Below are 23,476 nucleotides of genomic sequence, written 5' to 3'. Positions count from 1 at the left end.
GCTAGCCGAGACCTAAAAACCCGTCCCTTCGCTGTTTGCATTTGGAGGAATTTCACTGGGCATGGGTGGAGGTCGGGTGTCTAAACATTTCCAGATGTTGTCTGTAGGTTTTGCATCGTGTGGTAGCGCTTTGTCATTTACAGACAGCACATTTTCTTTTGAAATGGGTTTCTGTGAAGATTTATCATTTGTGCTTCACAAAAAGAGTCTTGATTTCTTTTGATCCTATTAAAATCTGTTTCCAGCACACTTCACAATTACAAAAAGTGCTTCGTTTTGCTTTTGCCAGCTGCTGGATTCATACAGTCCGTTTACAGGTATTTATATTTTGTTGCAAAAAGCAACATCCTACATGGTCACATAATTCACTTCATAAACTCCTCATTTTGCAGTCAGAGAAAACAAAGGTAAACGCCAATCCCCATGTTAAACAAGCATTTGCAATGCAATAGGTCTCATATTTGCGAGATTTTGAGCTATTGGCATTGTAAATGACAGTGCCTTTTATTTACTTGTTTTGACAACCTGGAAGGCTGGCAGTAAAAGAGGCGCACTTACTGCCAGTCTTGCTTCTCCAAAAGCAACGAGTATAAGTAACAAGCATTTACAATGCAATGGTCTCGGCAATATTATAGGTAGAGCTATATTATTTTTTATCATTTTTGTATCCCTAAATAAATGGCATTGTCATTTCTATTGGCATTAGCTTTTTTTTGCATATGTGATACCTATTGCATTAGCAGAGAGAGAGTGAGGTAGTGAGATACAGAGAGAGAGTGAGGTATTGAAATAGAGAGTGAGGTAGTGAGAGAGTGAGGTAGATAGAGTGAGGTAGTGAGATAGGGAGTGAGGTAGATAGAGAGTGAGGTAGTGAGATAGAGAGAGTGAAGTAGTGAAAGAGTGAGGGAGAGGGATGTTGTGAGGTAGTGATATATAAGCATAGAGTGATGTTGTGATGTAGTGAGATAGAGAGAGAGGTAGTGAAAGAGAGAGTGAAGTGAGTTAGTGAGATAGAAAGAGTGAGGTAGTGAGATAGAGAGTGATTGAGGTAGTGAGTGAGAGAGAGCGAAGTTGTGAGGTTGTGAGCTAGAGAGTGAGGTAGTGATGTTTTGAGAGAGAGAAGTTGTGAGATAGTGAGGTAGTGAGATAGAGTGGAGTAGTGAGGTAGAGAGAGTTATGTAGTGAGAGAGAGTGAGGTAGTGAAACAGTGATGTAGTGAGGGAGAGGGATGTTGTGAGGTAGTGAGATGTAAGCAGAGTGGTGTTGTGATGTAGTGAGAGAGACTGGTAGTGAAAGAGACAGTGAAAGTGAGTTAGTGAGATAGAAAGAGTGAGGTAGAGAGATAGAGAGTGAGTGATGTAGTGAGTTAGAGAGAGAGTGAAGTTGTGATATAGAGAGTGAGGTAGTGAGAGAGTGAGGTAGTGATCTTTTTAGAGAGAGAAGTAGTGAGATAGTGAGGAAGTGATATAGATAGAGGGGAGTAGTGATGTATAGAGAGTTATGTAGTGAGAGAGAGTGAGGTAGAGAGTGAGGTAGTGAAAGAGTGAGTTAGTGAGTGAGAGGTATTTTCTGACGTAGTGAGATAGAAACAGTGAGTGATGTTGTGAGGTAGTGAGATAGAGAAAGATTGAGGTAGTGAAAGAGAGAGTGAGGTAGTGAGGGATGTTGTGAGGTATTAAGATAGAAACAGAGAGTGATGTAGTGAAGTAGTGAGATAGAGTGAGGTAGTGAAAGAGTGAGTGTAAGTGACTTAGTGTATTTGAGAGAGAGAGTGAGGTAGTGAGATAGAGAGAGTGAATTAGTGAGTTAGAAAGAGAGAGTGAAGTTGTGAGGTAGTGAGAGAGTGATGTAGTGAAGTTTTGAGAGAGTGTGTTGTGATCTAGTGAGGTAGTGAGAGTGAGATAGAAATAGATAGTGATGTAGTGATAGAGAGTGAGGTAGTGAGATAGAGAGAGAGAGTGAAGTTTTTAAGTAGTGTGTTAGAGTGAGAGATAGTTACTGTGGTAGTGATATTGTGTTGCTGGAAAACACATGGCTAGTGACCACTTTACTTCTACCAGCCAGGTAGAAAATACAAATGAGCACCCGAAACCTTCTTATATATCCCAAAGGGCTGCCCAAAGCCCACAATATGGATATATTCACTGTATTGGACACAATAGGTCTGAAACAAGAAAAAGGTAAAGCGGGCTTATTGGTGAGATCCAAAGTACGAAACAAGTCATCATACAAAGCAGAATTTTCAATCTGTCTCAAACACAGAGTCTTCAAAAATGTTTTCAAGAGCAAGAAACACAAGAAAGGTAAACTGCAATGCAGTTGTGGAAAGAAGAGAACTATGGCAGGGGAAAATTGTGAGTCATCTTTAGTGGTAAAAATGTCAAGGGAGCACATTCATTGCTGAGATTTCACTCTCTCACCATGGATATATATATGTGATGTTTTGGGAAAGCGCTGCAAATCTCGCCTTTCGGCCACTTCAGAGCGATGAGCAGTGGTACAAGGTAGGTTGGGAAGCCATGATGTAAAATGTGTTCACTGTTTTAAAGTTTGTCTAGAGTTAAGAATGGCAATACATTTTCAGCATCAAGGACGTGCTTTTTAAAACCCGCTTCGGAAGAAAAAAAAACTGCCTTCGTGCACAAGTCTCCACAGCAATATTTAAATTGGGCACAATCATCTAAATATGATAAATACTGGAACTTGTAAATTGGGTTACACGATCCCAAAAACTGTTAATTTCTTATAATGACAAATTATGAATTTACCCCCATTTGCCTAACAGAATGCTTGTTAGGTGATGTGCCCCAGCATCCATTCCTTAAATTGAAGGCTGACGCTGTCTCTCAATCCCATCACATCTCGTAACCCGATCAAAAAAAAAAATCCTAGAACCCTGTTCAAAACCTCAACAGATGGCATAATAGTATCGACAGCACGATACAACGTCCTCTCAAAAACCATCGATGCACCCAGACCTAGTATGGGACCATTTTGAGATATTCGGCGTCCCCACTTACTTAAACATGTCTAGTTATTCAAATACTGACAGTAGGTAATGGGAGAAGCGGTCAGTATAAATTAATGATATCGTAGGAGGCTGCAGTCTGCAATAAATATGATCCGTGGTATCGGGAGCTGCGAACAACTAACAACCTATCTGTTATCAGTGTCGCCTCCGATCTCTGACATTGGTAGCCTGCCAGTGTTCAGTGGATAGGTATCAATTTCTACAACCGCCGAGAACACAGAGCAATATCCATGGCCGCGGAGGGTCTATGTGGGCTGGATTCTCACCCCCAGCTCGGAACGTGCGCCTCGTAATCCCAATAGTCGCGTCTCCTCAGGCTGTTCACCTCGGCGTAGACCCGGGCCATGCTCCCGGCGGCGGGGCCGGGCATGGCGGGGGCTGCTCCCCACGGTGGCAAGAGGCAGCAGGAGCGCAGGGGCAGGCGGCCCAGTAGCGGCGCGGGGAGCAGCAAGAGGCAGCGAAGGGCCAGGCTGGGCAGGGAGGGAGAGGGGCGCCGAGGGCTTCAGGCGGTGCTGCTGAGGGAGGGACCCGGAACACAGGCTGCGAGTGGCCGGCGGCCAACGAGTCGGGAACAAGAGCGCGCCACCTGGCGGACGGGAGGAACGATTGACCAGCGAGACGGGTAAAAGAAGGAGCGCCTTCCAGCCAGAAGATGTGGAAACAGCACTGTGACTGTGGCGTAGCGTAGTAATTTCAGAGGATACAGAAACTCGAAACACAGTCAGGAGAACGTCTTCAATGCAGAGGGAGCACGAAGGGATGGTGCTACACGAGAACGTGGTTAGAAGGCTTCTTGCCGGCCTTCAAAAAAGACAAGCATTGGCAAAGCCAGTGGTGCTGACTTGCAATTTCAGTCACACGACAATCATTTAATAAACAAGCACACCACTGCCTTTCTCCGTGGCGAAGCAGAAATGGCTCGGAGAAAGGCAGCGGCGATTTCGGATTCGGGGGCGTGTTTTTTCTTTCTCTCCTCTTGCCATTGGCTGGAGGATATAATGAAAAAAGTATCGAAAAAACACGCCGCCGAATCCGAAAAGGACGGGGCTTGTTTTGCGAGACAAGCCTCTTCTCCAATGGCTGGCCAGCATTTAAGAGGCCAGCCAATGGAGAAGAGGAGAGAAGAGGGGCGGGTTCAAGCCCCTCTTCTCCAAGTCATTAAATCTCGCGAGCGAGACTGCGCAAGCGCAGCCTTCGCTAGCCGAGACCTAAAAAGTGTGTGCTTACGCACCGCTTGCAGGTTTACAAAACACATAAATAAAAGGCATTGTCATTTACAATGCCAATTACTCTAAATCTCGCAAATGGGAGACCTATTGCTGTGCAAATGCTTGTTGTGTAGTGCCTTGAATGTGTGGGTGAGTAGTTTGAACTGTGGCTGCTTATCTATCTGGACCCAGTGGAGTCCCCTCAGGTGTGGTGTGATATGAGTCTGGCAGCTGCGTTCTGGGTGGTTTGCATCCTTCAGGTGAGCTGTTTGAAGATTTCTGCATAGAGAGGGTTCCCGTTGTCCAGACTACTGGTGATCCGTGCGTGGATGACGGGCTTCTGGTGTTGCTTGGGAGTCATTTTAAGATTTTCTTCAGCAGTGACGATGTTGACCTGGGCAGACATGTCCAGGCTTTTGTCGATAATGATCCCTAGTTTACTGGTGTGCAAGCTGGGGGTGGGAGTAGCTCCTAGGGTGGCTGGCCATCAGGTGGAGTCCTGTGGGCAGGTGTTGTTATCAAAGATCAACACATCTGTCTTCTCACTGTTGAGTTTGAAACAGTTGGATTTCATCCATGTCATGCAGGCGGTAAACGTGTTCCTTGTGTTGTGGGTTTTATTCATAGAGGGGCAGTATCAGTTGCATGTCGTTGGTGTAGAAGAGGATGGTGATGTATTAGGTATGGATGACGTTGGCCAGTGGGGTTATGTATGTTTTGAAGTGGGTCCGGCTGAGAGATGAACCTTGAGGTGCTCTGCAGATGAGATTTCCGGTTTCTAAGGACTATGATGTCAGGTTCACTGTCTGAGTTCTTTTTGTCAGGAAGGAGCAGATCTATCATAGGCAGGCCCTTGAATCCCGATCTCGTGAAGGTGTCCGATGAGGATGAGGTGTAATACCATGTGAAATGCCGCCAAGAGGTCCAATAGGATTTGTGGAAACTGAAAAAATCTGTAGAACCCAAAATCATGACTCCATCACAACCACCTGAGTAAAATAAATAGAATTTATTTAACGTGCACGGGAGGCTTAGATGGGTGCGGAGTGCTCTAATAGCAGAAGTAAAAGACAAGCCTTTATAGACACAGACCACAACATTTCCTTATAATTTGTATGCGTAACAGGTCATGTCTAGGACCTCATGTCCCGGCAGGTGGTGAAGAAACATTTTATGCTCGAAAACTTACAATACATCGATACACAAGAATACGCTGGAAATCACCCTATATGTTCGTGACAAGTCCCCTGTATCTAAAGCCAGACAGTTAACTATTACATTTACGCCCAAATGCAGTCACAATGGTCTCCATTAGCTGATGTGGCTGAATACACTTTTGAGGCCTACAGGGCCTGTTGCTCATGCAAGCAGGCAGAAATGTAATAACATGGAAATGTACTCTTTGTGCAAGCCTTACAATGTGTTGCGTTACAGGCAGCTTACTAAAAGCACAGTTCTAACTCTTATTTAAGGCTGTCACATGATATCAAGCAATTATTATATATGTATATAATTCCCATCATTGAATTATCACAATGTCAAAAAATACAAAATATATGCCACCATTGTTATCTAAAGTTAGCTTCCACATTCCCGCCCTTTTGATAAACAAAAATGATGGCATATTGAGGCATATTCATACATTTTAAAATTTATATTTTTCTCCATCTTGCTCATCAATAGATGTTGGGGGGATATGTGCAGACCTAACAGTGCATCACATTAAATTCATATGTCAGAAATTTACCTTTTGAACATATTTGTTCTCTGCGTAATTTTCCCAATTTGCTCTCTTATTTCTTTCCTGCCAACTGTCCCCCTGCCCCATCTTTATCAATGGCTATTCATTCATGTTGGTACAATATCTCTGTGTCAGACTGGTCCTCAACCTGTCAAGACACCACCACATCTCCCAGCACCTGCGCACACTCCACTCACCTTCAAGATTCTCACCCACGCACACAAGGCACTCCACAACACCGGGCCAGCATACCTAAACAGCAGATTCAAATTCCACGCACCCCAATGGACCCTACGATCAGCCCAGCTCTCCTACGCCGTGGTCCCCCGCACCAGAAAGACCAGATCGGGAGGCCGCTCCTTCTCCTTCCTCGCGGACTGTGCCTGGAACGCCCTTCCGCTCCACCACAGACAGACATTATCGCTCCCCACCTTCGCGAGAAACCTCAAAACCTGCCTCCTCGACAGACCCCCCTCCTTTATGGACTGGAACCTGAACCCCCCTGCCCCCAGCGCCTTGAGACCCTCACGGGTGAGTAGTTGCGCTTCACAAACGCCTGATTGATTGATTTAAGCAGTATCTCAGGGCCAGTGCTAGGTATATCAATGTGAGCACAATACACTATAAAGAGCGTAGTCATTGTAAAGGCAGCAGTGGGGGTGAATATTGCTAGTAGCATTCATGGCCATATTCTCTCATTGTTCGGAGAGTCTTGAGGCATTGTTCCAGCCGTTGGTACGTGTGGCTAGTGTGACTTGTTGGAAGAATGTCTTATCTTCTGCTGTACTTTCACTCTTCAAAAGTCTGCTGAGGAATAATGCAGAGCCTCAGTGATGATACCTGTAAACAGAAAAGTAACCGTTGGTGCCTGTCTTCAAGTAATTCGAGAGGTTAGCGAGCACTTCTATTACTTAGGCACTTTCACTTATGAAGAAAACAAAGTGATGAGGAAGGTAAAGATGTCTTGTTGTCACAGCTTGTAGACCGAGGGGTTGGAGCATTGATGTTCCAGATGTCTTTTGTTGATGTATTGTTGAGGCCCGCTTAGACACTCTTCCTTTCTCTGCTGTGTGCAGCACGCACAACCCTTCAGGATGAGCTTGGATACCTTTCTCACTTGGTACCTTTCGTGGGACACGTGTTGTAATGATGTTGTACTTGATGTGATGCAGAGGAAGGCACTGGAGGCTCCTGTGGTGGCGACGGAGTCACTGCTTTATTGGTACGAGAGTCATGGATCCAGGAAGTGAGGCCCTCACACTTGACTGCTGTTGTCAAACGACTGGATATGGCCCCTCTCACCGATGTTTGAGACCGTGCCGTCTGCTGTGGGCTTTTATCCAAACCCAGTCCCCTGGCTGGAGGCCATGGGCTGCTGGTGTCTCTGCTTCAGGAAGGGCCTACAGCACCTGACGATCTTAGTCTTTTGCAGTATTGAAGAAGCAGTTCATTAGATGAGAACAGAGGGACAATAGACTGTTACAAGGCACTCACCTGCGCTCCAGCTTGTTTCACCTTGATGACGACAAGTCCCCAGTCCCTCTAAAAACTGGCAGCGTGACAACCAAGATTTATAACTTGTCGTCCCTTTGAAAGTCTCCAGGGGGGAAAGGGGTTGGGATGACAAGAGAGACAAGAGAAGATGAAGAATCCAGAGGTCTTTGTTATGGACAGGGGTTCGACAGGTTTACCGAATACTGGATATTGGATTCTGGTATATTTCGGGACTTTCAAGGACTTTTGAACCTTTCACTAGATTCCTAATATCAGAATATATATAAAAACAGAATATGTATAAACCGCTTATCTTTTGTCACTAGTATTTGTCCTGACAATAACTAACATTCAAATCTTACCTAATTACTTCTTAGGCTGTGCACGGGACTACTGAATGCTTACACTCTAGATACCAGATCAGCAATCTGGAAATAACAATACATTCATTAGCGCTCGATTACTGGTTCATTAATTATTATACACAATACTTTACTAGTAGTAATACCGGAGTTCCTCTGTGGAAGTGCCTATGTTCAAGATAGTGAGTCTTCTTGCTTTAAGTAAACAGCATCAATTGTCACTAAAAAACCAATAACAAGACAAAATATTACTTTGACATTAATGCGCCAGTTACATTCTCCTTAAATAAAACATTGAATCCTTAATTCTCATAAGGTGCGACAAAATCGGCTGCCAAGTTGTAATCAATAAAGTTTTCTGTCTTTGAGTTCAAATGTCCATCAACACCAAGAAATACAGTAATTCTATCCGTAATGCATATGAACTTGATCCATCGCAAATTGTAATAAGTCCTTGGTTAAGAGTTCTTTACTCCTTGTAATGCTGAAGGAATGCGTGCTTTTCATTAACCCCTTTAGCGCTCATGACGGAGCCACTCCATCATGAGCCACGGGTGCCGTGTGCTCATGACGGAGTGGTTCCGTCATGCTGCGGCCGTTGGCCGCCGCTCCTCCCACGCTGCGCTGATTCCCCACCTGTGCGGGCGATTAGCGAAGTGGGCGGAGTTATGACGGAACCACTCGGTCATGAGCGCAGCTCAACCGTGGCTCATGACGGAGTGGCTCCGTCATGAGCACAGCGCCACCGCGCTGCCCCCAAACCCCCCCCAGCGCTGCGGCGGAATTCCCGCCGCAGCGAAGGGGTTAAAAGATTATTTCGACTCACCGGTGTCTTTGTAGTCTTTTGAATACCTTGTTTAATTTTGCACTGCCCGTCTTTTTCAGGATATGCGGTAGCTGCCGAGGAATTGGAGGAAGAGGAAACCCGTCTGGAGACGTCCGACGAGTCCCAGGAGCTAGGGAATCCCCGAGGAGGAGGAGGAGGCCGGTCCGGAAACAGCAGCTGGAGCCAGGTAAGTGTCGGGGCAACGAGGCCAAGCACTCGAGTGTGAATGGGAGCCGTTTAAATACCCTCTCATTCACGGTTACAGGTTGTTTGTATACACGCGTCTGCTGCTTGATGGTTGACGCGTGTAGGCAGCTCCTGCATATGCATTTTCTACCCAGTGTTCAGAAGTCCAATGCTACACGTGTATCCTGCTATTGAATATTCATGAGGCGCATGTCTATTCAGTATTTGAATACTCGTTATTTGCACAGTTGGTGCTTTGTACCATGTCCTGAATACTTTTGTCAAGCACCTTTTTTAAAACATGATGAATTTACAATTTTTATATATACACATCAATATCTGGGCACATTGTACTCAAGAAATGCTATACAACAATAACCGGGCACATTAAAAATTACTGGTGAAACATACTCTGTGCCACATTAGCATGGGAAATGCGGCGCAAGGCGGGCATGAGAGAGCATTCTCACAACATAGACATGTGGCCTGGAATGTTCTTTGGCCATCCAGACACTATTTCATGTGTGCTGAGCTTTGTCACTCTCTCTGAGGTGCTTCTCATGGACAACAGAGCAAGTGGTAGTGCATCAATCCAGGTCAGTTCAGTGGATGCACAAATCTTCCCTATCTTATTTTTCAACACTCCGTTCTTTCTCTCAACATCGCATGCTGCTGGTTGCACAACCCCTCAATCACGTGAGATGAACGCCGGTCCATTGTCAGAACCCAAAAAGCATATGTACTTTAAATCGCGGAATGAACTCTTTCAGGAGGCCTTTAGCAACAGTTGGTGCATCACAGTTCTTGCATGGGTATGCCTCAGTCCATTTGCTGAACATGCATACAATAACCAACATGTACTTGTACTTTTGCGTAGGGGGGCATGTTGATGAAGTCCATTTCATGTGGGGAAGGGAAGTGGCCTGGGGCAGTGGAAGTACCCTTTCCAATGTAACCATTGTACCAGCATTAGGAAAACAATCTGATCAGTCCATCACCTCCCACATGGGATGGACCGTGAAAAAGTCGGGCCATGGGAGCAAGCATTATCGTTGGTAAACATATATTTCCCTTTTGGGCCTATCCATATTCCCTCTTCTCAAACAACGGGCAACGGACTCTTGCTAAAGCACCTCACACTCCAACTGCGATCATATATGAATTATAGTCCGTGAACACTTCTCAGCACCCGACACCCTTTGGTGCCACTGTTTCCAGATTCCTGTAACATTCTCCACCAAGAGCAGTGCACCGAACAAAGTATTCTCAAGTCTTTTGGTATTTTTCTTAGTTTCAATGCTTTATTACAGCGGGCTGCTTTTTAAAACAATCTTACTTGTAATTTTGTAAGAAAGGATTGAAACTGAGAAAAATACCAAAAGACTTGAGAATACTTTGTTCGGTGCACTGCTCTTGGTGGAGCAGATTCCCTCTTCTGTTTGCCTACATCCTCCCCTTTTCCATTCTTCCTTCTCTTCCACACCCGCCCTTTCTGTAATATACTTTGGGTCATAGTACATATCATCATCCTTCATCTTGATCTCTTGATATCCTGTTGAGTAGAAGCAATTTGAACCATTGTGTTCTCGCAATCAGCTGATGCTGTTCCTTTTTTACTTCCGCATCAATCGAGGCTTCACCTCGTGATGCATGGTCCTTGGAGGAGGCGTGCGCTGCACATTCTACAATTGCAGCTCTTTGGTAGCAAGAGGGCTTGCAATAGCTGTGCTTTTAATGCTGCATGCTGTATTTGTTGGCCAGCCGAGGTAAGGAATCCCCTCCTAGCCCACAGCGGGGCAAGATCAGGGGCCACCCCAAAAGCACATCGACTGTCTGTTTAAATGTTCACTATTCTTCCTTCATGTTGTTAATCTTGCCCCCTTCCGTACGTTTCTAGCTGTGCCCACTGCGTCAGAATTTTGCAGTGAGCCTGTGTTATTGCCGGTGGATGAACCATGAACAACTAGATCTCCATCTCCATCGGGGAACGGTGCGTCTCTTAAATCAGGTCGAACATTTGCATACCTATCTGTCGCTAGCACACATGGACTGTTCTTTACCAAACACTCCCTGTCTATGACCCATTGCTAGGTGAGAAATCAGTAGTGGCGCCATGTGTGGGCCAAATTGTCAGAATCATAGAACACATTTGCACCAGTGGAGCTTTCTAACCAGATATGAGAGGGTCAAAACGTTTATCACTAAGCACATGCATGCACACATTTCAAAAACAGGAAACCTATCACACTCGGTAGGGTATGAAGGAAAGAACCTAAAAATTATATTGTCATCCCTGTAAAAGACTTTAAAAAAAAAAAAAAAACATTAACTGCAAAAGATGAATTAAAACATTCTACTATAGCTTGTCCCAACAGCAAACGCAGGTGAAAATCTCTGTCACTGTAACACCTTTGGGAATCAAAATACTCATAGTTGTCAAACTGTGCCAATCCCTTATACCTTGAAACCTATTTGCAAACACCCCTAAAGACTGCACCTGTATACTGAAAGACATATTAAATGTGTCTACATTGTACCCGTAAAACATTATAATACGAAGCACAGTAATTCAATGCACACTGTCCTTCTGTATTTTTCTTATGCTTATATTCTTATTACTAAACCATAATATATCAATATAAAATTACTACATATTTTACATCCTTTGTAGTCCCTGGCGAATGCACTGCATTAGAATGCATTTTAGCACATTCCTCTCACAATCTGAGCCCTTTAGAATAGTATCCTCTGCAAGTCTGAAAATCCTAGAAAATGAAAAACATTAACATACATACACATTATTTCTTTTGAATACATACATAAAATAGTACTTCTCCTTGTGCCATTTAATTAGGCAAAACCCTTCAAAAACTCAACACACCTAGTGCTATTCTTATATGTGCTTGTGAGGATGGCGGTGTTCTATGTTAGGCGGCGGTCTGTGGAGTGAGATATGGGGAAAACAAGCCAGCTACCTAACCTGACCTAATTGTGTGATCCTGGGCATTTAATTTCCTATAATACTTTTGCTGTACTATTATCCTGAAAGTGATGCTGTGCAGGGCACTCTGGCTACCTCCCTTCAATAATGTAACTTGACCTTTAAGCAAATGTTTGCCTCCAGATCTTAACTTCTCTCTTATTCCAGCACTTAGTCGTCAGAGTAAATAGCACCCTTCTGCTTTTCATGGGCCCATATGTGACCGGAAGGGGTCCGTATATGCCTCCCCAGTCAGCACTTTCACTATCGGGGTGGGTGTTGGCCCTTCATAAAATACTTGCCGTTATACCTCCTATAAAACTTGCCCTCTGCTTTTTAATTAAGTAGCTATTTGCGCAATGTAATGCAATCTTTTGTTCTTTAAAAATAGCAAATGTCTCCTGCTAAAAATGACTCTGGGAGACGGGGGTGGGAGACCTGTGGATGCCATCAGTCTGGCCCTTACAGTGTCAATTGACAAGAGACGTACCATGAAACAAGACCAGACCTAAATCAGACACGTCCGAGGAACAAAGATCTTTTCTCCGACGTTCTTGCATCTGAAAATGAAAATGTTAGGAAACAAACTGTTGCACCAAAACGTATTAAAGTGCATATACACAAAATAACACTTCTCTTCGTTAAGTATTTGCACTCCTTTCCATTCTCCGCTGCAAAGAATAATTTTTTTTTAAACCAGTTCTGTTCATACCCACAGAAAACTGTTGTAGTGTGTGGTTTGGTCTTGGTGCAATGCCCAGAGTCTGTGGCCAGCCAAGATTGTTATTTAAAGGCCAGTCCAAATGACTTTTCTTTAACCCTTCAATATATCATAATATCAAAGGCCTTGCTGGGCAGAACATTTCTCAGTAACTATTGTTTTTCACTCTTTTTGGTCTGCAAAATTATCAGGGGTGCAAAGTGTCTCAGGAGAGGTCAGGTCTCCTCAAGCGGTTTGAAACACATTTTCCAGTGAGTTTTTGTGCCTTAGAAGCTTGAAATCAGATGTGGCCAGCACCAAGCACGTTAATTGAGAGACTATAACTGCTGCATTTAAATCTATTGGTCCTGGAACAATGGGTGCAGTTGGTGTGCATTCCATTCCACCTATTTGTCTCCCTTCCTGTCTCATTAGTTCTGTGTACCCTCTTCTTTGTTCTTCGCGTAATTTTGGAAAGTCTTTGGTAAAGGACATGAGATCTGCTCTGAACCATGGGACATGTACATATGCCACTTTATTTTCCTTCTCCCCAGGTGGGGGGGGGGACACATTTCACAGGGGCATTATCAATGCAGGTGTTGTTGGTACTTGGAAAGGAATCTGTGAAAGTAAATTTGGCTATATCCCAACTTTAATCTAGAGCAGAGGTCTTCAAACATTTTTTACTCTGAGCCCCCCGTAAGCAAAATGTTTTGAGATCGGGCCCCCCTCCAAAACTTTATGGCTAGATTCGGGGAGCGGAAGGGACATGGCTGCATGCAGGGAACGGGGCTTATGAGATGATTTCAGGAATACTTTTTCTATAGTTTATGAACCGCACCAAATATGAGACTTATAAAACAGCAAATGAATCAAACAAAAACGAATATCCCAAACAAACTGCTCCCCATAATTGGGGAGTTGTGAGCCCCTCACACTCTTTGACCCCAATGCAACTATACCTGCTGAACTAATGGTAACTGCAGTCCTGAGAAGCAGGCTATCTCCTCTGCCTCTTTTACCTCTTCCCCACCAAGACGTATCATTACCTCTGTTCCAATGCTTGAAATGACAATAAGCTCTGATGCCCCTTTTTTAAAGGTAGACAGTCATAACTGTGATGCAGTGGGCCCCCCAAATCACTGGGCCCCATTCCTGCTGCATCTGCTCCTTTATGATAACCAGCAGTGCCCACTTACACACTTGGCAGCAGTACCAGTTTCACTAATGAATGCCCCTTTTAAAAAACCCCAAAACACTTATATTGTCCCCTTCTTTGGGGTATCTCTCTGAAGAAGTGGTCTCTGGCCTTTTGTAAACCTAAAAATGAGTCCGCATACAGTGCTCCCTATTCTGGGCCTTCTCTTTGACAATATCTATGAATCTCGCTCCTTTCCTCTGTCTCTTAGACCATTATTGTGAGGCACCAAGGATCAACAGGATTAGGGTTCTGCATCTGAATGCAACCCTGCTGGCCTTCTACCTGCCATCCCATGGACTCAGCTTTCACAAAAGAACTGCCCCTGAATGGTTATTACTGACTTTGAGATGCCTCTGCCTGAAATCGTAGGGTGTGGTGGTAGTGCAGAAAGTTAAAAAAGAAACCAGCCTTCTTACCAGCCATTAATTGATTGAGTCACTTAAAGCCAGGGCCACTGGAATTATGAGTTTCTGCAGCAGCAGCGTTTTCCACATAATTATCAGTTTACTGCATTTGCTACATAATCTGCAGATTTCAACAAAAAATAATTGATTCTAGCTCAAACGGAACAAAAGTTACTTAAAGCGTGACAGAGTTGCGGAGCAGTGGAAGGCCCTTTGCAAAGATTGACTGGTAATCTTGTAGTTGCTTACTGCTGTATTTGGGTGTTAAACTGGAATTAATAAGGTGAAATATTTCCCCTGACAGCGTTACTGTGAGTTAAAATGACAAAAATGAAGTAATGCTAACCGCAAAATGTGGCGCATTGTGCCGCATAATGTTGTCCACTTCTGCTGAATAATTCCAGTAGATCTGCTAAAGCTTTATGGTGGCAAAGATCTATTCTTTTTAAGATGTAAAGTAAAGGAGTTATCAGCTGGAATCTGGAATAGTGGAGACACTTATAAAAATGTCTGCATTAGATACAGTTTGATTACTTATTACTAAAAAGTATATTTTGTAAGAACTTGTTTTATCTCAATCACGGCATCATTTTGCAGCAGACTAGCTTAGAGTATGTGAGTACTGATCTAAAATAATGACTTACATATTCACAGTGCTTTCTGCCACAGGCTGGGACCTCACAGCACTATAAACAGGGCCATTGGAATTATGCGGCAGGAGAAGGCCAAATTCTGCAGCATGGTTGACTAAATTCTGCAGCAAGCAAAGGCGAATTATGCTGCATTTTGTGTGATAGCATTACTGTGCTATTTTGCTATGTTTACACTTGTTAACATTGTCCTGGCCTTTATTGCCCCTCATAAGTACCACATTAACACCCACATATGGCAACAAGCAACAGAAAGGTGACCAGTCAACCGTTAGAAAGGGCCTTACACTGTGAGGTAACATGTGTTGCTGCATTTTTTAATATGCAAATTATGCAGCAGACGATGGATTATGTGGCAAATGCGGGAAAACCATAACTATGTAGGGTGAGCGTGAAAGTGAAGGTTGAGAATGAGGAGTGAGTTGTCTGAATGCAGGGTGAATTCCCAGACACTTGAAGTTAATCAGCATGTTATTGACGGGGCGTAGGGTTTCAGATATAAGTTAAACTATTGCTATTATGGAATTAATCAGGGAATCGAGGGTGAAGGAAATAAATAATGTGCTGATCCTGCAACAAATTTCCAGTCTTATGATAAGGGTTGCCAGCTCATTATTTTGATGTTGCAGATGGTACAAAAATAAACAGTCACCTAAAGCCCTATTTTCAGCACTTATCTGTGCGCACTTCGAAAAGCAAATATAAAGCACTTTTAAATGTGTTCTAGGGCTGTCTGAATGATTCATGACTGAAAATAAAAGGAACAGACAGAAAGTCACATGACAAATGAATACATAGGTTTTTATTTAACACCCTATTTAGTGTCAAAGCAAGGTCTTTGCAGGCATTTTAAACATACGTGGCTGGCATTTTTTCTATTGGCAACCCTACTTTATATTCCTTTTCATGAAATGCATTCTCACACTACATCAATAAATGTAAAATACAATGAAAAAATAGGCAGAGTGGGGGCCCAGGGGGTACTGGAAACAGAAAAAAACTAAGCCTCGGTAACCAGTTTTTTTAAAGAGCTGTGGAAAACTCAGGCATGTTGTAGTCTTACTAAGACTCCAGACACTGCCCAGCGAGCCCCCAGCAGCACACCCACTGACCTCTGGCCACACAGCACTCTTGAGGACTTCAGAGCAAATGAAGACAGCCTGGAAATGCAACAAATAAACATCGCTGCACTTCCAGGCGTCTTCTTTTACAAGTGATTGCAGAGGCTTTTGCGCCCATCCACGCCCCCCAGGGGGGGTGCGCCCCACAGTTTGAAGACCTGTGAACTAGAGAGGGGAGGTGCTGTTCCTGTATTCCGTCTTCTCTCAGGGCCATGGCTTGCAGCTCATATGCACCGTGGGCCTCAGGACCTTTGTCCATTAATTCTGCACGTGCTAGCGAGAGCACTGTATCCTGGTATGATCTGGAGTTAGTGGCTGTTTCTCTGTGCATAATTTTAACAGCACATTTTTCTTTCTACAGAACGTGGAAGCCGCATAGGCTGCTTCCTGTCCCATTGTTACAAGAGAAGTATTCTATTGAAAGTTCTATTAACTTCCCCATTCATGAGCTTGTGCGCGAGAAGTTTGCTAAAGGTCTGTTCATCATGGGGCAGCTCGGTGCGTTGTGCCCCTGTGGCAGAGAATGCCAAAAGGTGGTTTGTTATGTTAATTGCAGGTGACACAATAGGAAGGACAAACGTTACCACACACAAGCCTGAAGCCTTTGAAAAAGCAGAGGAAGCCGTCCGTCATTCAACAAACAATGCAATTGCTACTAATTTACCAAAGCATTCACAAGTTGGAAAGGGAAGGAAACGTCCTGTGGTACTGGCATTCCTTGGATAGTATAAAAGGTGACAGGCATACACATGAAATACAGAAGCAGGAATTCAGTCCCTGCGCAGCGGCGCTGTGTTGTACTGTGCACTATGGCTGAGTGATCTACTCCCAACCTAGTCCCAAAATAATAATAGTGGAAACAGAAAGAGGATAATCGGGACCTCAAGTGTGATGAGAAATATCACACAGGCAGAGGGTCATCTGTCTAATACAAAGTAAACGTCAGAAGGTCTGTTAGTCAATTCGACAGTCTGTATCAACATAGTATTGTGACATTTCAAAGTAACATTTGTATTAAGGGGGCTGGTAATCGGTCATTTGACATCTAACAGCATATGAAAGGTCCGTCGCAAAATACGAAATCTCAATGAATCACAATACATTATGTGACAATCAAAGACAGCATATAAAAAAAAAGCACTTCGTATAAATGCATACAATACAATAACGGTACTTCAAATGAATGCATATAATGCAATACCAACCCCATCCTTGTTGTGAGTAGGTGGACACCTATTCACATCTGGAGACCACCCTTGGTGTCCAGCAGGAGGCAGTGCACCAGAGCCGATCGCTCTCTAGCTACACTATAGTGTGGCTACCAACACCAGGGATGTCACAAAAACCGGCGCAAAAATACCTGTTGCAACAACCAGGGGAAAGCACCACCTACTAGCCCCCTACGATATAGTCATGCACTCAATACCAGTGTATAAGGAAGTGGGTTTCTGTTGCAGTAAACCCACCACTTGTTTGCCTGGTAACTGATGCACTTTTCCTTGGTGTGCCCTGGGCTCCTGCCAATCAGGTGCCCTGGGCCTGTGTTCCTTACCTAAATACTGCCTAACAGCCAAAACCCAATTGGCATCTCTGGTCACATGTCAGCCACTGGTAAATGGTACCCTAGGTACCCAGGGCTTTGTGACCAGAGAAGGCCCCTAAGGGCAGCAGCACTTATTGTGCCACCCTTAGAGGCCCTATGCCCTGACACACACACACTGCCTTTGCAGGCTGAGTGTCTTGGTGCAGAACAAACCACAGAGTTGACATGGCACACATCCCTGTGTGCCATGCCCACAACCCACACTGCCCTGGCATACCTCAGTCACCCCTCTAGCTGGGTGCCCTATGCCAGTGGTGTGGGCACAGGTGCATCAGCCCTGTGCCACTACAGTACCCAGGTCTGTTCCTGGGCACTCTAAGTGCAGTTCTGCCATTAAGAGTATTTGGTGCTGGGAGGTCGTCAACATGAACTCCACAGCACCTTGATGGCTACACTGATGACTGAGAAGTTTGGTATCAAACTTCTCAGCACAGTAAACCCACACTGATGCCAGTGTGGGATTTACTGTCAGATGCACGACAGAGGGCAACTTATAGTTGCCCCCTGAACCTAACCTACAATCCACGTCTTGTCTGAGGGCCTACCCAGGCTGTCACATAGCAGACATGTTGCTGGACTCCTGGGTAGAGAGCCATCTGCTCTCCTGGGCCTGCAACAATGCATATCCTGGGCGAGGTGCTAGGTCTCCTCCCCCAGGATGGGCAGGGGAAGCTTCAAAGGCATGCCGCCTTTGTGAGCTTCTCCAGGCCACTTGCTGTACTCCGCAACTGGCCCCCACCGGTTCTGACCCCCTCTCTGGCGGGAATATTGGCGGGAAAAGCTAGGTGAGGAGGAAAGGGGGGGTGCCAGCCTCTGCCAACCCCACCCCTCAGGTGGGGGAGGCGAGGTGAAGCACATCCCCAGGCTCTCGCCATCTTGAAGATGGGGAGCCCTGCCCAATCAGGATTAGTCTACTGCCCCCCTCCCTCAGGAGAGTGGGAGGATGGGGGGTGTACCCACCCCACGGAAGGGACCCATTGGTCCCTGCCCTTTACCTACCTGTAACGCCCCTAAATTTAATATTTAGGGGCACCCTGAACCTTCCTTCCTCAGATCCAGATTCCGAAACAAGAAAGAAGAACAAGGACCAAGAAGACCTGCCGTGGAGCTGCTAACAAGAGGAAGACACATTAACTGATTTGGCCCAAGCCCTACCGGCCTGTCGACCCTCGAACCTGCTCCTGCTAAACCCCGGCATCTCCAGTGGTCAGCAACCTCAAAAACCCCAGAGGACCTGACTGCCTTGTGACTCTAACTACTTGGGACTCCCACGAGCAGTGGCTCTGCTCAAAGCAAGTAACTGACCCCTGGCATCAGCCAGGAACCGCGAACCCTTCACACTCTGCACCCGCCAAGCCTGGCCTGTGCTGGAGTGAACAAAGACCACGAGGACGTCCCCCCGGTGACTGTGACCCTGAACCCAGCACCCAAGGACCCACCTTGACGCTCCTGACGATGCCTGCAGCCTCCGAACCAGGGACCCCTCCAACCGCGACCAGCAGAGGGTAAGATTTCCCGACACCAAAAGGCACCCCTGCACCCGGCGCCATGCGGCCCCCTGTGCCCAACTCCTGGGACCCAACTTACCTCTCGAATTGGTGGTTGCACCTGTAGAATCTTCGTCCCCGAGCTTGCAGCCTTTGTTCGTTCTTGAGCTTCTCCATTAAAATTTATTGAGTGCCCGACGGCTCAAAAGCACCCTGCACCCAGCCGCCCTAGTGCCCCTGGCAGTGCAACCTCTACTCTAATCTACTTCCCCACTTGCCATGAGCAAGTGACCAGGAGCCCAGCTCCCACAGCCGCGTGGCCTGCTAGCCAGCAGCCACCAAACAAAGGCCCCCTGCCTCCCATAGGATAACATCGGGCCTAACTCACTCTGCACCCGGCTGCCCCTGTGCCGCTGAGGGTGTAACAACTGTACCTACCTGACCTAGGGAGACCCCTGAGTCTATGCCCAGAACCTCAACTCTGCCAGTCCAGTACTTACCCAAAAGCCGATAACTCACTTTTCTTCTGTAGGGTAACATTTACTGGTTTCACTTGGAAATTCTTATAAGTATCGAGTTTTGAAACTTTAAAATATTCATCTAAAATCAGCTGAATTACGAAAACGAATTTACTCACCTGCTATCAATGAGCGATCCCAGTGCTGGATCTTGGTGCCCAGCACTGACCCTGAAAAGTAATTACAACCGTACTTATCTATAACTTGATTTTCCTCCATAGGATAACATTGACTGGTTTTTGCCAGAAATTCTTCTAAGTGTCGATTTTTGCAAACTTACAAATATTCGTTCGCCTGTATAACAAGAACACATTCTTTCAACTGTTTACAGGAGATGCCCCAGTGCTGGATCCAGGATCTAACACTGAGTTAGAAAAAGTAACAATAACCCCACTTACCTGCTAAGGGAATTTCCTCCCATGGGATAACATTGGTGATTCTATGTGAAAAAGTTTATAAGTGTCAACTTTTAAAATACAATAATATTCCTTAAAAATCACAACTGTAACCAAAACATTTTTACTCAACTGTTTACAGAGATGTCCCAGGACTGAATCTAGGATCCAGTCCTGTGGTAAGAAAAGTAATCCAAAAAGTAATCAATTGCATTTAACTAGAAATTCCCATTGAGCTCAGTGTTATATTGTGTTTGAAATTGTGTTGCCTATTGCAACAACTGTAACTATTGTATTCAAAAGTCTATTGCCGATTGAAAAGTATTTATCTAAAGCATCTCATTCTGAGAAAGTATATTTTGAAACCTATTGTTGGTTCTAAAATAAAACAAGCATATATTTTTATATACAAACCATTGGCCTAGAGTTCAGTTCTTGAGTGTGTGAGACCATTTGCTGACTGAGTGTGTACAACAAATGCTTTATACTGTCCTCTGATACTGCCTTACTGCTCGACCAAGCTACCACTTTAGAGAGTAAGGTTATATCTAACTTTAGCCTCTGCCAAACCTCTGGGGACTGTGGACTCTGTGCACACTGTACCTATTTGGGAACAGTATATACCGAGCCACTTTCTTTCACAGTGCCAAACCGGGGAGCAATTCCTGCATCAACCCTAAATCCGGGGAGCAATACCTGCTACCGCTATAACGCGAAGCAATACCTGCTACCACCCAAAATCTGAGGAGGGAAAACCTCCTCCAGCACTCGCCTAGTGATGTCACGTTCGGGAACGCCCATCAACCTCTTGTGTTACTCATGGCTGAAGGCTTCGGCACTTGGCTGGGGAGTTTCTGCTGGCAAGACAGGGGAACTGAAGTACTTCACCCTCTCCGACCCACCGTCAGTCAAAGGGCTGCTTAGAATCAGAGAGTCACTGCTGACAAGGAAAGAATTGCAGAATATTAGCCCTCTCCACTGTCCAGGGGTAAAGGCGACAGCTCAGTAACTAAAATCCAAATTTAAACGCACCTGCGTAAATATGGAAACACATGGTCAGGCGGCATAGACGGAGAGAACTGTACCAGTAGTGCAAAATCAATGGGTCCTGTGACCCAACGGTCGCCCAGCGGCAACAACAGCAGACGGAAAAAGAGAGGGAATAAAACAGAGGACAGCACCATCAGAGGAAACGCAAAACAGAGACCAAAACAAATACACCTCCCCTTTGTAACTGGCACACCGCCATGGACAACCGAAAGGAAACACGCAGGGAAACGGCAACCGTGTCTGCCAGAGTCTGGAGACAACAAGATGGTGCGGCACTGGCCCAGCGCCAGAAGTGCACAGCACAGAGAGACACAGTCAGCAACAGAGCCGTACTTGACATCGTGGCGAAAACACAAGAAAGTCAGGGGCCACCAGCAGAGCAACCACAGAGATCACACAATGCTAAAAAACCCAACCACGAGGAGTAGGGTGAGGCAAAAGGAGAAAGGGCACATGAAAATAGGAAGAACAGCCATCAAAACTCACTAAGCCATCATTATGTGCTGAGAGAACCTGGGGAAACAGGGAGCAGGCCAGAGATGTGACAACTACTCACGGATAGCGGCAGCATCCAACCCAGAGCGGAGGCAGAGAGAGAGACCTCGAAGGCAGGGAAGCGTTGTGGTCGGACCTCAGACCTCCGCTCGAAGGGGAAGGCAGCCTCCCAACGCAGCAGAAGACATGCATTCTGGAGTCACATTCTCTCACCAAATGTGGAACCTGAAAAGATCTGTAGAACCCAAAATCATAACTCCGTCACAACCACCTGAGTAAAATAAATAGAATTGCACGGGAGGCTTAGATGGGTGCGGAGGGCTCTAATAGCAGAAGTAAAAGACAGGCCTTTAGAGACACAGACCACAACATTTTATTATAATTTGTCTGCGTAACAGGTCATGTCTAGGCCCTCATGTCCCGGCAGGTGGTGAAGAAACATTTGGTGCTTGGAAACTTACAGTACATCGTTACACAAGAATACGTTGGAAATCACCCTATGTGCACATGAAAAGTCCCCTGTATCTAAAGCCAGACAGTTAACTATTACATTTACTCCCACATGCAGTCACAATGGTCTACATTAGCTGATGTGGCTGAATACACTTTTGAGGCCTACAGGACCTGTTGCTAATGCAAGCAGGCAGAAATGTAATGACATGGAAATTTACTCTTTGTGCAAACCTTGCAATGTGTTGCGTTACAGGCAGCTTACTAAAAGCACAGTTCTAACTCTTATTTAAGGCTGTCACATGATATCAAGCAATTATTATATATGTATATAATTCCCATCATTGCATTATCACAATGTCAAAAAATACAAAATGGATGCCACCATTGTTATCTAAAGTTAGCTTCCACAGATTAAGGTTCCACTCTGTCCTCTGTCTATGATCATGTGTATAGCATAGGTGGGTGCGACGAGTGCTGTTTAAAAGCTGTGGTTTGGCCTGAATCCAGACTTAGTGGCCTTGAGGAGATGGTTGTTGATGAGGTAGTTGGTCATGCTCCTGTTGATGGTTTTCTCTAGGACTTTGGCCGTGTATGGTAGGAGGGAGCTCGGTCAGTAGTTGTAGAGTTTGGTGTGATCCATGGAGGGTTTATTCAGCAGGGCTGTACCAGCTGCCTGTTTTAAGGCTCCTGGGAAGAGGGCTGCATTGATGGAATCATTCATAATGGGAGTGAGGACTTCACTGATAGCGTTTAGGTCTTTTTTTAAAGTGTGGCGGGATGGGTCTGATGGGGCACCGGCATGGATGGTCTTCATGGCTGCGGCAGTCTCGTTTGTGGTGATGACGTTCCACATGGTCAAGGTCCATTCTTTGGCTGAGATTGGAAGACTGGCTGCGAGTTTGGTGGGGTCAGGATGAGGGTTGAAGTTTTTGTATATGGATGTGATCTTGTTCCAAAAGAAGTTACATAGATTGATGCAGGGGTCTTGTAATAGGGGCTGTTGCTGGTGGTAGCTGCAGGCACCATGAATTCTATGATGATGGTGAAGATTTCCATGCTGCTGTTATTGTTGGCTTGGATGCGGTTGGCATGGGATGTTCATTCGGCATTTCAGACTTGCTGTTGGAAGCATCTCAGGGCAGATTGGAAGACTCCCTTGTTTGCGGTGTTTTGGCTCATTCACCTCTTGCTTTCCAGTTGCTTACAGTTCTGCATCCTGAGTTCTTCTGTGTGCCAGTTGACTTGTGTTTGTGATCTTGAATAGTTTTGCTATGCATGAGGGGGCCAGGGTGTTGGTACAGGTAGTGATCCATTTATTGAAGTTCTTGATGTCTTCCGTTAGGCTGCTGGTTTGCTTGGGGCAGTGTGTGTAGGGGGCAGAAGCCCAGTCCTTCTCTGAGATGTTCTCCCAGCAGCGGCAGGACTTCCCGAGGTGGTGGGTCTCTTGTGGTCCAGGATGGTGATCTTGAACCTCATGAGGCCGTGGTAAGTTCAGGTGATAGGCGTTGGTTTGTTGACCGTGATGTTGCTTAGTGTGAAGAAGATAGCGTCCCGGAAGTGTCCGGCGGTGT

At 45.4% G+C, this 23,476-nt stretch overlaps 1 protein-coding gene across 2 annotated transcripts in view; it reads left to right on the top strand.

Annotated features, from left to right (window-relative positions):
• The window catches only part of LOC146838960 (uncharacterized), a 154,356-nt gene that overhangs the window by 93,193 nt on the left and 37,687 nt on the right, over positions 1 to 23,476 (top strand). For both annotated transcript variants that reach the window (XM_085603010.1, XM_085603011.1), the window contains one exon: positions 8,722 to 8,849. Coding sequence is in view for 1 of the 2 variants with exons in the window: in XM_085603011.1 (XP_085459137.1) it covers positions 8,722 to 8,849 (128 nt within the window). In the remaining variant the exon portion in view is untranslated. The remainder of the gene's footprint in view (positions 1 to 8,721; positions 8,850 to 23,476) is intronic.

The sequence above is a fragment of the Triturus cristatus genome, chromosome 4_2 (assembly GCF_964204655.1).
Source record: "Triturus cristatus chromosome 4_2, aTriCri1.1, whole genome shotgun sequence".
NCBI classification, from domain to species: domain Eukaryota; kingdom Metazoa; phylum Chordata; class Amphibia; order Caudata; family Salamandridae; genus Triturus; species Triturus cristatus.
Note: the sequence above shows the minus strand (reverse complement) of the source record. Positions and strands in the feature narration are given on the sequence as shown.